Source organism: Lolium perenne, chromosome 2 (assembly GCF_019359855.2).
Source record: "Lolium perenne isolate Kyuss_39 chromosome 2, Kyuss_2.0, whole genome shotgun sequence".
Taxonomy (NCBI): Eukaryota; Viridiplantae; Streptophyta; class Magnoliopsida; order Poales; family Poaceae; genus Lolium; species Lolium perenne.
The window spans coordinates 12,160,483-12,175,601 of NC_067245.2; the positions used below are offsets into that span (position 1 = coordinate 12,160,483).

A 15,119-nucleotide genomic window follows, 5' to 3' on the forward strand; every position below is an offset into this window, starting at 1 on the left:
TGGATGATTTTTCCGTCTATGGGAATTCTTTTGATAGTTGCTTGCGAAACCTTGATAAAGTTTTGCAGAGATGTGAAGAAACTAACCTTGTTCTTAATTGGGAGAAATGCCACTTTATGGTTAATGAAGGAATTGTATTGGGACATAAAATTTCTGAGAGAGGTATTGTTGTTGATAGAGCTAAAGTTGAAGCAATTGAGAAGATGCCCTATCCGAGGGACGTTAAAGGTATTCGTAGTGTTCTTGGTCATGCTGGGTTTTATAGGAGATTTATTAAAGATTTCTCCAAGATTTCAAAACCTCTTACTAATCTTCTTCAAAAAGATGTACCATTTGTTTTTGATGATGATTGTAAGGAAGCTTTTGAAACTCTTAAGAAAGCCTTAACAACTGCTCCTATAGTTGAACCTCCTGATTGGAACTTACCCTTTGAAATTATGTGTGATGCTAGTGATTTTGCTGTAGGCGCTGTTCTTGGACAGCGGGTAGATAAAAAACTGAATGTTATTCATTATGCTAGTAAAACTCTTGATGCTGCTCAGAGAAATTATGCTACAACTGAAAAAGAATTATTAGCTGTAGTCTTTGCTTGTGATAAATTCAGATCTTATATTGTTGATTCAAAAGTTACCATTCATACTGATCATGCTGCAATTAGATACCTAATGACAAAGAAAGATGCTAAGCCTAGGCTTATTAGATGGGTGCTTCTTTTGCAAGAATTTGATCTACATATTGTAGACAGGAAAGGTGCTGATAATCCTGTTGCTGATAATTTGTCTAGATTGGAAAATATTGCTTATGATCCTGTTCCTGTTAATGATAGTTTTCCAAATGAACAATTGGCTGTAATAAAGGTGAACTCGCGAGACAGTCCTTGGTATGCTGATTATGCTAACTTTATTGTTTCCAAGTACTTGCCTCCAACCTTTTCAGCTCAGCAAAGGAGGAAATTCTTTTATGATTTGAGGCATTATTTCTGGGATGACCCACACTTATATAAAGAAGGAGTGGATGGTATTATGCGAAGATGTGTTCCCGAATATGAACAACAGGAGATATTGAGTAAATGTCATGATAGTGCTTATGGAGGACATCACGCCGGAGAAAGAACCGCGCAAAAGGTTCTACAATCAGGTTTTTATTGGCCAACTCTCTTCAAGGATGCGAGAAAGTTTATTTTATCTTGTGATGAATGCCAAAGGGTTGGTAATATCTCCAGACGCAATGAAATGCCTATGAATTATACTCTTGTTATTGAACCGTTTGATTGTTGGGGATTTGACTTCATGGGACCTTTTCCGTCTTCAGAAGGTAACACTCATATACTCGTTGCTGTTGATTATGTTACTAAATGGGTGGAAGCTATACCTACAAAAAGTGCTGATGGTGAGACCTCTTTAAGAATGCTCTTAGAAATTATTTTTCCTAGATTTGGAGTACCTAGATATATTATGACCGATGGAGGTTCTCACTTTATTCATGGAGGTTTTAGAAAAACTCTTGCTAGGTATGGTATTAATCATAGAATTGCTTCTGCTTATCATCCTCAAACTAGTGGTCAAGTAGAATTATCAAATAGAGAGATTAAATCTATCTTGCAAAAGACCGTTAATAAAACCAGAAAGAATTGGGCTAGTAAATTGAAGGATGCACTTTGGGCTTATAGAACTGCTTATAAAAATCCCATGGGAATGTCACCTTATAAAATGGTTTATGGGAAAGCTTGTCATTTACCTTTAGAACTAGAGCACAAAGCTTATTGGGCTGTTAGAGAATTAAATAAAGATCCTAAACTTGCCGGTGATAAGAGATTGTTGCAATTGAGTTCTCTAGATGAATGGAGAAGTGAAGCTTATGAAAATGCTAAACTCTTTAAAGAGAAAGTTAAAAAATGGCATGATAGGAGGATTATCAAAAGAGAATTTAATATTGGGGATAAAGTCCTATTGTATCGGTCTCGTCTCAGATTCTTTGCAGGGAAATTACTCTCGAAATGGGAAGGACCATATGTTGTCGAGGAGGTGTATCGTTCAGGAGCAATCAAAATTAGCTCTCTCCAAGGCAATGCTACGCAAGTGGTGAATGGACAAAGACTCAAGCATTATATCTCGGGTGATTCTTATAATGTTGATGTTGATATTATTCAAGTGGAAACACCGGAGGATTTCATCAAAGGGCAAATTGACAATCCGCCAGAACTCGACTTTGAATAGGTAACAAGATCTTGGTAATGAAAAGTACGCAATTTACTTTCCGAACTATATTTTTGCTGTTTTTGGAAAATATGAGAAATTACGAGTTCGAAACGGAGTGGAAAGGACGCACGAGGGCGCGGCACCATAGGCCGGCGCGGCCAAGCCTGGGCCCGCGCCGCCCTATGGTTTGGCCGCCCCGTCGCCCCTTTCCGACTCTGGTTCGATCTGGTACTTTCCGTATGTCGTGAAAATTTTTGCTATATAATCCCCCGGACCCCTGGAGGTCCGTATATCGTTTTCTCGACGTGTTTTGTTTCGAGTTGTTTCTGCCAGGATTTGCTTCGGATCTAGAGCCATCATGTCTTCGTCGGAAACTCCGAAGGACAGCTCCAGCAAGGATGTTGGCAACTTGTACATGGAGGAGCTGAGGATGCACCCCAAGGAGTTGCTGCTCGTTGAAGGAGAACTGCAGGTCAAGGATGTCCAGGGTCCTAAAGGAGAAGGAAGCCTGGAAGACAGGATGGAGAAGCTAGAACAAGAGGTTTTCAAATACAAGAAGATGGCTGAGCGTGAGGTGGATATTTTCCACAGGATTGTGTCTGAACTCATTGCTGAACATGAGAAGGAAACTGCAAAGCTTTGGAGCGATATCCTCTCACTTCACGACACCACCAACAAGCTCCAAGCACAACTCTATGATTTTCAGAATCAGAACTGTGAGTATGAAAACAGGTTTAAATACATAAGCCGTCTTTGCTAGTTTCGTGGATCCCCGAGACCAAGATGTCGTTTCTTGATGGAGAGCCTCTTCCTTGGAAGTTTGATGACGGGAGTTCATCATCACCATCATCGCCAAAGGAGTAATTCATCATCGGTATTGGCATCCCCTTGGTTTGTTCCAAGCTTGGGGGAGTGCCGCGGTATCACATTATCACTACCTTTTACTTTTATTGTCAAGTAGTATCATATCATGAGTAGGGAAGTTATCATATAAGATGGGTTGCGTTTGGAAGTATCTCTCCTTTAGTTGGTTATCTATGTATCCCTTGGTGTGAGTTATCGTTATGGAATATTAATGAGAAGTCTTATCATTTACATATTGCACATCTTATTTTAGTTTGCAATCTCTACTATATGATTCACCTTGTTGTTAGTATTGGTATCACTTTGGGAGCATTGAATAAATCTATTTGGTTTTGGCAAACTTAGCATTGGTCAATAGCAACAACACTTTGAGGTTTAAATAGAAAAGAGAAATACATGTAGATGTTTCATTGTCTTTCTTGTTAGCTCATAGCTTATTATTCTGAAGTTAAAATTGTTTGTACTTACAAGGAAGATGCATGATTGTTTCTATCACATGTATATTTGTTTGTTTCCCTCGACTCTTATGCTTGCTAATTAACCTTGCTAGCCAAAGACCTGTACTGAGAGGGAATACTTCTCGTGCATCCAAACCTTAACCCAAACCTATGCCATTTGTGTCCACCATACCTACCTACTACATGGTATTTTCTGCCATTCCAAGTAAATACTTCATGTGCTACCTTTAAACAATTCAAAACTTAGTATCTCTTATTTGTGTTAATGTTTCATAGCTCATGAGGAAGTATGTGGTGTTTTATCTTTCAATCTTGTTGGGCAACTTCCACCAATTCACTAGTGGCTTCATCCGCTTATCCAATAATTTTGCAAAAAGAGCTGGCAATGGGATTCCCAGTCCCAAATTAATCAAACTAAATAGACACTCCTCCATGGTATGTGATTGATGGACGGCACCCGAAGGATTCGGTTAGCCATGGCTTGTGTAAGCAAAGGTTGGGGGAGTGTCATCATCATAATAAAACAAAGTAAAAAGGCACTCCTTCATGGTATGAGATTGTTGGCAGGCACCCGAGGATTCGGTTAGCCATGGTTTGTGAAAGAAAGGTTGGAAGGAGTGCCACACAAAATGAAAATAATATGGGAGCCGCTCTTAGGAGGTTGTCTGGCAAGGGGGTTAGAGTACCCGCTACCAGTCGTTGACAACAACAAACACCTCTCAAAATGTTACTTTTATTATCTTTATATGATTGCAAAACTGAAAAAGCTCTAGCACATGATTTAATCCCTGCTTCCCTCTGCGAAGGGCCTGTCTTTTACTTTATGTTGAGTCAGTAAACCTATTTCTCTCCATCTCAAGCAAGCATTTGAGTAGTTGTGATCAAACCATTATATTGTGATTTGCTACATCATGTCTTTTATTCTTCCTTGTTTAGTACGAGTTTTATCTGAATGAATATAGCTTTGCAAGTTATCAATGATCATGAGAAGACCATTATGATTGAGTATGCAAGTTGTGCCTTATAAACTTTAACATGAGAGCGCTGCTCAATGAGATAAATATAATCTTGTTAATTGTTCTCTGACCAAGAACGAAGTTTGCCATCACCAATCATGATTTCTCATGCACCTTTACTTGTGATTACCTTATACTTGTTTCAATATGAGTTATAAGAGGTTGTCTACTATAATGTCCTGTGTGAATGAATATGATGCTTCTTGTCCGTATTTTATTCATCGACTCTTTACTCCATAAACATGTGGTCATGTCTATCGAGCTCAGTTTCGCTTGGGGACAAGCGAAGTCTAAGCTTGGGGGGAGTTGATACGTCCAATTTGCATCACTATTTTATATCATAATTTGCTGTTATTCATTGATATATTTCATATTGGGACACAATACTTATGTTATTTCATCTATTTTGCATGTTTCATCATTATTGGAGGATCGAACACCGGAGCCAGGATTCTGCTGGAAAAAGCACCATCAGAACGCAATATTTCGGAAGATCAACTCTGGAAGGAAATTATACCAAAAATCCTATTTTTCAAGATGACGAAGGAAGCCAGAAGGAGGAGCCAGGAGGAGCCAGGGTGGGCCCACACCCTAGGGCGGCGCGGCCCAGGCCCTGGCCGCGCCGGCCTATGGTCTGGGGGGCCCACGACCCTTTTCGCCTCCTTTTCTTCGCCAAACCCTTCGTCCCGAAGACCTAAGCCACGTAGGGTACCTCGCGAAGAGTTACTGACCGCCTCTGCGGGGCGGAGAACACCAGAGAGAAAAGAGCTCTCCGGCGGGCAGGAATCTGGCTGGGAAATTCCCTCCGGGAGGGGGAAATCGACGCCATCGTCACCGTCATCGAGCTGGACATCATCGCCATCACCATCATCATCATCTCCACCATCATCACCGCCGTCATCACCGCTGGACACCGTCACCGCCGTAGCAATTTGGGTTTGATCTTGATTGTTTGATAGGGGAAACTCTCCCGGTATCGATTTCTACTTGTTGTTGATGCTATTGAGTGAAACCATTGAACCAAGTTTATGTTCAGATTGTTATTCATCATCATATCACCTCTGATCATGTTCCATATGATGTCTCGTGAGTAGTTCGTTTAGTTCTTGAGGACATGGGTGAAGTCTAAATGTTAGTAGTGAACTATGGTTGAGTAATATTCAATGGTGTGATATTTAAGTTGTGGTGTTATTCTTCTAGTGGTGTCATGTGAACGTCGACTACATGACACTTCACCATTTATGGGCCTAGGGGAATGCATCTTGTATTCGTTTGCTAATTGCGGGGTTGCCGGAGTGACAGAAACCTAAACCCCCGTTGGTATATCGATGCAGGAGGGATCGCAGGATCTCAGAGTTTAAGGCTGTGGTTAGATTTATTCTTAATTACTTTCTTGTAGTTGCGGATGCTTGCAAGGGGTATAATCACAAGTATGTATTAGTCCTAGGAAGGGCGGTACATTAGCATAGGTTCACCCACACAACACTTATCACAACAATGAAGATTATTTAGCCGTATGTAGCGAAAGCACTAGACTAAAATCCCGTGTGTCCTCGAGAACGTTTGGTCATTATAAGTAAACAAACCGGCTTGTCCTTTGTGCTAAAAAGGATTGGGCCACTCGCTGCAATTATTACTCTCGCACTTTACATACTCGTACTTTATTCAACTGTTACATCAAAACCCCCTGAATACTTGTCTGTGAGCATTTACAGTGAATCCTTCATCGAAACTGCTTGTCAACACCTTCTGCTCCTCGTTGGGATCGACATTCTTACTTATCGAAGATACTACGATACACCCCCTATACTTGTGGGTCATCATGGCCCTCTGGCCCCTCTCCGACTCTTCTTCGGTGTTCTGGAGCCTCCCGGGAAAAATAGGATGTTTGGCGTTGATTTCGTCCAATTCCGAGAATATTGCCCGAACAGCCTTTCTGGAACCAAAAACAGCAGAAAACAGGAACTGGCACTGTGGCATCTTGTTAATAGGTTAGTTCCGGAAAACGCATAAAAACATTATAAAGTGCAAGCAAAACATGTAAGTATTGTCATAAAACAAGCATGGAACAACAGAAATTATGGATACGTTGGAGACGTATCATAATCACTACATATTTCTTTTATGAGATATGCTAGTAGGATGGCAAAATACATTACTTATCAGAAGTATGTATTAAAAGGTGTATACAAGATACAACCAAGAGTTTTGCTGGTCCGTGAAATACTAGATAGGTATACAAACTTCAATTTGATGAAGTAAGTATAGCGGAGTTTGAATCTTCACTGGATGAAATAGTCAAAGAGTTTTTGATTTCATCAGAGACGATGAAGAGGCTTGCATTTGCAAGAAATTAAGTGGGAGCGCTGAGACATATTTATAATACTTATGTAGAAGACATATAGTTGGTTATAAATAATGTAATTACATACTTGATTAAAAGGTTTCATTGAAAAATTAACTTCAATGAAAGTGATATGGACTGAAACAAATTTTGTGTCAAGATCTATGAAGATAGATTGAAACACATAATATGTTCAAGTCAAAGTACATAGAATGGATATTGAAATAGTTCAATATAAAAATATTAAGAAAATATTCTTGTCATGTTAAGTTTTAACAAGACTTGAGTGTATCTGACACTCAATGAGTAAAAACACATGAGTGATTATAGATCACGAATAATATATACACAATCAGATGTCATGTGCTATAAAGTGTTATGAGCATATACCAGAATGATTCATATGATGATCATTGGACGACAGTAAGAATATTCTTGAGTACTTTAGAAGAACTAAGGATATATATAGTTTTGTATGGGAAATGACAAACAAATCGCTGTAAGATGTTGCACCGATATTTGTTTTGTCACATATGAAAATAAAATTCCAATCTCAAATTAGACTAAGTGTTGTTTAAAAGGTAGCACGATGAGATAGAAGTTATCTATGCTAGATTTAGAAGAGTTCTAAATATTATGACGGATTCTACAAAAGAAGGCAGAATATGTCATTATTTTGACAATGACAAAGGATGTTAAAGTCAAGAGGTTCTTTGAGAACTTGGTGTAGTTCCGATGCAGTCGAACTTTGAAGCTATATTGTGTGTGACAATATTAGTAACATATTTCAGACCGCGGAATTAAGGTTCCACCAGAAGACCAAACATATTTAATGCCGACTCATTTGGAAATGAGTGATGCGTTGAGACGCAAATGAATTACAAAATACATACGTTTCTGAGCATGTCAGATCCGTTGACTAAAACCTCTCCCGTGAGCAAAACATGATAAAACACCAGAAGGCCAAGGTGTTATATCTTTACAAATGTAAACTAGATTATTGACTCTAGTGCAAGTTGGAGACTGAAGGAGATATGCCCAAGAGGCAATAATAAAAGTGGTTATTATATATCTTTATGTTTATGATAAATGTTTATATATCATGCTATAATTGTATTAACCAAAACATTAGTACATGTGTGATATGTAGACAACAAAGAGTCCCTAGTATGCCTCTTAACTAGCTTGTTGATTAATGGATGATTAGTTTCATAATCATGAACATTGGATGTTATTAATAACAAGGTTATATCATTATATGAATGATGTAATGGACACACCCAATTAAGCATAGCATAAGATCACGTCATTGAGTTATTTGCTATAAGCTTTCGATACATAGTTACCTAGTCCTTATGACCATGAGATCATGTAAATCACTTATACCGGAAAGGTACTTTGATTACACCAAACACCACTGCGTAAATGGGTGGTTATAAAGGTGGGATTAAGTATCTGGAAAGTATGAGTTGAGGCATATGGATCAACAGTGGGATTTGTCCATCCCGATGACGGATAGATATACTCTGGGCCCTCTCGGTGGAATGTCGTCTAATGTCTTGCAAGCATATGAATAAGTTCATAAGAGACCACATACCACGGTACGAGTAAAGAGTACTTGTCAGGAGACGAGGTTGAACAAGGTATAGAGTGATACCGATGATCAAACCTCGGACAAGTAAAATATCGCGTGACAAAGGGAATTGGTATCGTATGTGAATGGTTCATTCGATCACTGAAGTCATCGTTGAATATGTGGGAGCCATTATGGATCTCCAGATCCCGCTATGGGTTATTGGTCGGAGTGAGTACTCAACCATGTCCGCATAGTTCGCGAACCGTAGGGTGACACACTTAAGGTTTGATGTTGAAATGGTAGAACTTGAATATGGAATGGAGTTTGAATATTTGTTCGGAGTCCCGGATGAGATCCCGGACATCACGAGGAGTTCCGGAATGGTCCGGAGAATAAGATTCATATATAGGAAGTCATATTCCAAGTTTGGAAATGATCCGGTGCATTTATGGCAGGTTCTAGAAGGTTCTAGAAAAGTCCGGAAGAAATCACCATGGAAAGTAGAGTCCCGGAGGAACTCCACCTTGCATGGCCAGCCAACCCTAAAGGGGAGGAGTCCAAGGTGGACTCCCCAAGGGTGGCCGGCCAACCCCCCTCATGGAAGGGGGGAATCCCACCCCAAGTGGGATTCCCACCTTGGGTAGGTTTCCCTACACATGGAAGGTTTTTGGTTCGGGTCTTATTCGAAGACTTGTAGTCCAACACTTGGGGCTTCCACCTATATAATGAGGGGCATAGGAGAGGGGGCTGACCAACACAAGCCCATAGCTTGGCCGCACCCCTAGGTGGCCGGCCACCCCCTCTCCCAAACCCTAGCCGCCCCCTCTCTCCTCCTCTTCTCCCGCACGCTTAGCGAAGCTCCGCCGGAGATCTCCACCGCCACCGCCACCACGCCGTCGTGCTGCCGGATTCAAGGAGGAGCTACTACTTCCGCTGCCCGCTGGAACGGGGAGAAGGACGTCGTCTTCATCAACACCGAACGTGTGACCGAGTACGGAGGTGCTGCCCGATCGTGGCACCGTGATCAAGATCTTCTACGCGCTTTTGCAAGCGGCAAGTGATCGTCTACCGCAGCAATAAGAGCCTACTCTTATAGGCTTTGGAAATCTTCAAGGGTTAGTCTTGATCATCCCCTCGTTGCTCCCGTCTTCTAGATTGCATCTTGGCTTGGATTGCGTTCTCGCGGTAAGAAATTTTTTGTTTTCTATGCAACGAATCCCTTCACTTTCATAGCACGAGCTGCATCTAAATCATCTGAAATTTGTTTCGTGTTAGGCTCATCGCGCTTCACCCACATACGCTTGTGGTGGCCCGCATAATTCCTGCCATCTCCACCGTGTCTCGGCGACTGGTTTCCTCGAACAACAATAGCATCATTTGATCTAACACTTTGGCTGAACCGAGCTCTTTTCTCAGGCATATATGATCTGAACTGAGGCCTCTCTGGAACCCAATCTGGCTGAAAATAACCTAGCCCTGTAGGATATGGTGCCCACAGACTGAAACCCCACGGAGGGTATTGAGGATACATAGGATATTAGCAGCCCCAATATGTCGGTGCCACTGGCTGTTGGCTATACTGATCTCCTCGCCAACGCTCATGCCCCCCGGGTCGAGTGGGAGACCTAGGACGCTTGTTACCGATGTTCGTCGAGCTTTTTGAAGAAGAAATAGCAGCCGCCGCCCAAGATGAGGAGCTAATGTTGATCCTAGCTTGCTTGTCCGGCTTGTACGCCGAGTCGGCCATTGATCGCCGTGGTGGGTCAGCACCAGGTCTCCGGAAGTGCAAGCTGAGGCAGCGAATGGAGGGCTACTGCATGCTCTACGCCGACTACTTCGCCGACAACCTATTGCATGGTGAGGATGTTTTTAGGCGTCGTTTCAGGATGAGCCGGAAGCTCTTCTTGAGAATTGTGTATGCTCTTCGAGAGTACGACTCCTATTTCAGATGCAAGTTGGATTGCACCGACATGGCAGGGTTTTTCGCCCTGCAAAAGTACCCGGTGGCTATGTGGATGCTGGCATATGGAGCTCCTGGTGATTCTACCGATGAATATCTTCGGATGGTGGAGTCCACCGCCCTTGATTGTTTCTACCAGTTCTGCAGGGCGGTGATAGCAGTGTTCGGGGACATATACTTGAGATCACCCACTATCGAAGACAATCTAAGATCCTCACTGTCAATGAAGCTTGATGATTTTCAGGGATGCTTGGAAGCATTGAATGCATGCATTGGAAATGGAAGAATTGTTTGTTTGCCTGGCAGGGAATGTACAAGGGTCACAAAAAGCTGCAGTGTGATACTTGAGGCAGTGGCTACCCATGATCTCTGGATTTGGCACTCCTTCTTTGGTATGCCGGGATCCAACAACGATATCAACATCTTGCAGTGCTCGCTGATCTTCTCCAAGCTTGTTGAGGGTCATGCTCCCCCGGTTAACTTTGTGATCAATGGCCGGCAGTAAAACAATGGATACTATCTTGCATACGGTATTTATCAAAAGTGGGCAACATTTGTGAAGACTATCTCAAGCCCCGGCCTCCCGAAGGAGCAGGAGTTTGTCAAGGAACAAGAAGGTTGCCGAAAGGAGATCGAGCGTGCATTTGGTGTCCTCCAGCAGCTGTAGCCCGGTTCCCGGCTTTCACTTGGTTACACAACATGATTATCGAGAATGAGCGAAAGCATCCGGTTCCTCTAAGCGAACAACCCGCAACATATGACAGAGATACTAGCACTATGGCCAGCCTAAAGGACATGATAAGGCTTGTCCTAGCTAATGGGATTTGAGGGCCTTTATTTGAGTTGTGCAATTATTTGAGTCACCGTCCCTTTAGACACCGTGAGCATCCCAATGTTTGAATTAACCGACTTAGGTTCATATGATCCCGTAAGTGGTAACTCAAAAGACACAACCTTCTCATCAACCAATTTATATAGTCCATGATAACTGGAGTAACATAACTAGTAACATCACACAACCCAATGCATTTTGGTGACATGACATAGCAATATCACACACCCCAAAATAAGATGTGTAACATAATTAGTTACCATCTCACTCTCTTTCTTCGTTCATTGCTATGCCATGTCATCAAAATGCTTCAATCTCAATTTGTAAGGTCGGGCAATCGGGATTCAATATTTCCCTTTAGTCTCCGTTGTGCTGCGAACCGGAACTAAAGTCTATGACGGCTATTTTTTATTCTAATTTTATTCCACTCCCACATTTTTTTTAGAATTTCCAGTATTTCAGTAATTTGAGTAGTTTAGTATCTAACTACACTTAATCTCAGATCAAATTGCTCACTTGTGGTTAAAATTTCTCGCTCCGTCGCCCATCCTCGGACTGCTCCAGCACTAGCACATTTAACTTCTCAGTTCCTTCCGTCCCGCTTCCAAGTGCTCTGCGCGCACGTTATTGATACTAGCATCGTATCAATCATATTGACATGTTGGTCACGATGTGAAACTTCTTTATTGTTTGAATTCCAAATAATTTTTTAACAAAAAAATAATGATGTAATAATAATCTTGTATAAATAAATAAACTATAATTTTATATTTTTTTTTTTTGAAAAATCTAAAACCTGAAAAATTTTATACTTCCCTTTGGCAGTTTGAAAATCTAAACATTAGCTATCATGATAAACATTGTCGTTGATACATTTTCATAGATAAATTTTCATATATTAAACATTTTTTAATCCGAATGCAAATTTTCACGTAGATATATTTTCATATATTATAATTTTTTTCGAGTTCGTATGCAATTAGAAATCCCGTTTTACCGATACGTAACCCAATTTCGCAAAGAAAGTCAAAATTGAAATTTTTAATTTTCCCTAATAGTAGGTTGCGTAACATACAAAAATCTAATAGATTTTATTTTTTGAACTTTTTATCATTTTTTTTTGAATTTTACAAAGCTATAAACGGCGATCCACGATGCGTGGGGGAAGAAAAAACTTAAATAAAAACCTCCAAACGAAAGCCCTAGTTTCTACTAGTGAATTCATCGCACAGAGGCCAAGTGCAGTCATTAGAGAAATGACACACAATGTGCCTTTTTATCCTTCTTTGCATTAGTTTCAACCGGACCTGACTGATCAAGCTGATGATACTACTGCCGCAAGATGAACATTTGGAGCAGCAGCCAAATTAACTACTGCTGCCTTTGCCGCCGCAGCACCTTGCGTAACAGCTGCATCCTGGGCTGCCTCGTCCCTTCCGCGAATTGGCTGGATGTGATGATCAAATACTTCAGTCAAAACTAATTAAAGTGAGCTATAGCTAGCTAGCTGACGAAGGCGGCTCGTCCCTTCCCCGGAGCAGCCCCGAAGAAACCAACGTCAAAACCAAGAGCACCAATTTGCTTGGTTGTTGGCGCGCGCATGCTGATACGAATCGGCCAATTCGCGCTATATTCTAGCATATCCATTATTATTCTTGGACGGTAGTACGTATATACAAGGTGGTTCACCAATGGAACTTTGCCTTCCTTTTCTCTTGCGACCGGGCTGGCATGCATGTGGCCTTGGTTAATAACGACATTCCTGAAATCTTGCCAGTATTGCGACGTTTCCAATGGAAAATTTGGTGGGATACAACTTGGCCTGAACTAGTTGCACAAAGCTCCATTGACTCTTTTGTACAGTAGTACGGTACTGATCTCCTGGACTGTTGGTAGATTACAAATAGCTAGCGCCCGCGTGTTAATCGGTGCTAGACTGACTGCAAAAACACAGAGTGGAGAAACAATGGCGACTGAGTCGACGGAATCGGTGGCCTTCGTCGCTGTGCCGTTCCCTGCGCAGGGCCACCTGAACCAGCTGTTGCACCTGTCCCTGCTGGTCGCATCCCGGGGACTCTCGGTGCACTACGCGGCACCGGCGGCGCAAGTCCGGCAGGCACGGTCCCGCGTGCACGGCTGGGACCCCAAGGCTCTCAGCTCCATCCACTTCCACGACCTCGACGTCCCCGCCTACGAGTCACCGGCCCCCGACCCGACGGCCCCGTCTCCATTCCCCAACCACCTTATTCCCATGTGGGAGGCCTTCAGCACCGCCGCGAGCGCCCCTCTCGCCGTCCTTCTCCGGAGCGTCTCGGCCACCCACCGCCGCGTGGTGGTCGTGTACGACAGGATCAACTCCTTCGCCGCAGTGGAGGCGGCGCGGCTGGACAACGGCGAGGCGTACGGGCTGCAGTGCGTGGCCATGTCCTACCACATGGGATGGCTGGACCCCGGCCACCAGCTCCTGCGCGACCATGCCCTCGAGTACATCCCCATCGACGTCTCCATGTCCAAGGAGTGCATGGAGTACTTGTTCCGTACAACGGCGGAGTTGCAGGACGAAGGGGGCCGAGGCGTGGCCTCGGCCGTCGGCATCGTCATGAACACGTGCCGCGAACTGGAGGGCGAGTTCATCGACGCCATCGCCGAGCACCCGTCATCCAAGGACCAGAAGTTCTTCGCCGTCGGGCCACTGAACCCGCTGTTGGATGGGAGCACGCACGCTCCGGGGGAGACGCGGCACGAGTGCATGGAATGGCTCGACGCTCAGCCTCCGGCATCGGTGCTCTACGTCTCCTTCGGGACGACGTCTTCTTTCCGGGGAGACCAGATCGTGGAGATGGCGGCGGCCCTCAAGGGCAGCAAGCAGAGGTTCATCTGGGTGCTGCGAGACGCCGACCGTGCCGACATATTCACGGAACCTGGCGAGTGCCCGCACCACAAGCTGATGTCGGAGTTTACAAAACAAACCCATGGAACGGGGCTGGTGATCACCGGGTGGGCGCCGCAGCTGGAGATCCTGGCGCACGGCGCCACGGCGGCGTTCATGAGCCACTGCGGCTGGAACTCTACCTTGGAGAGCCTGGGCCACGGCAAGCCTATCCTCGCGTGGCCAATGCACTCCGACCAGCCATGGGACGCGGAGCTTCTCTGCAAGTACCTCAGGGTCGGCCTCCTCGTGAGGCCATGGAAGAAGCACGATCAGGTCGTACCGGCGGAGGCCATCCAAGAGGTGATCGAGGAAGCGATGCTTTCAGAAAATGGAATGGCGATGCGCCAGAGGGCGAAGGTGCTCGGTGAGGCCGTTCGTGCATCTGTGGCCAAAGGTGGCTCCTCGAGCAAAGACCTGGACAACTTTATTGCTTACATCACAAGGTGATTGTACAAGCTTTACTGAAGCATACCGGACTGCTACCTTATGAAAAAAAAATTCCAACATATGTTGAATTTGAATTATTTCTCCGGAATAAATTAGACCCCAAACCATGTGATGTTCATACTCCCTCCGTCTATAAATAGATGTATGAGATTTAACTAAATTTGGATGTATCTAGCTAGATTTAGACAAATCTCGAACGTCTAAGACAGAGGTGATACTATATATGGTATGGACTTGGATCTAGTGATTTTATCTCGCTAGTGGTAAGCACCTACTAGTCACGTGTGTACCCAGCACGCGACTAGTATGGCATGTACTAGTTGCGTGCGCGCCTAACACGCTGCCAATAAAGTATTAGTCGCCCAAAGGTGGGACCAATGCGCAGTTGATGATTTTACACAAAACACCCTAAAAACTAAATGAAAGCAATCGAGTCCATGTCGCCTCCTTGTGCCTATTATGAGAGAATATGGCCAGTAGCAGGTCGTTGAA

At 43.5% G+C, this 15,119-nt stretch overlaps 1 protein-coding gene across 1 annotated transcript; it reads left to right on the forward strand.

The window, feature by feature from the left end:
- The first annotated feature begins 13,045 nt into the window (after positions 1-13,045).
- Positions 13,046-14,894, forward strand: LOC127331174 (cis-zeatin O-glucosyltransferase 1-like). The gene has a single exon (XM_051357237.2). The coding sequence runs from the start codon at positions 13,215-13,217 to the stop codon at positions 14,625-14,627; it is 1,413 nt and encodes a 470-aa protein (XP_051213197.1). The 5' UTR covers positions 13,046-13,214; the 3' UTR covers positions 14,628-14,894.
- Positions 14,895-15,119: the final 225 nt, after the last annotated feature.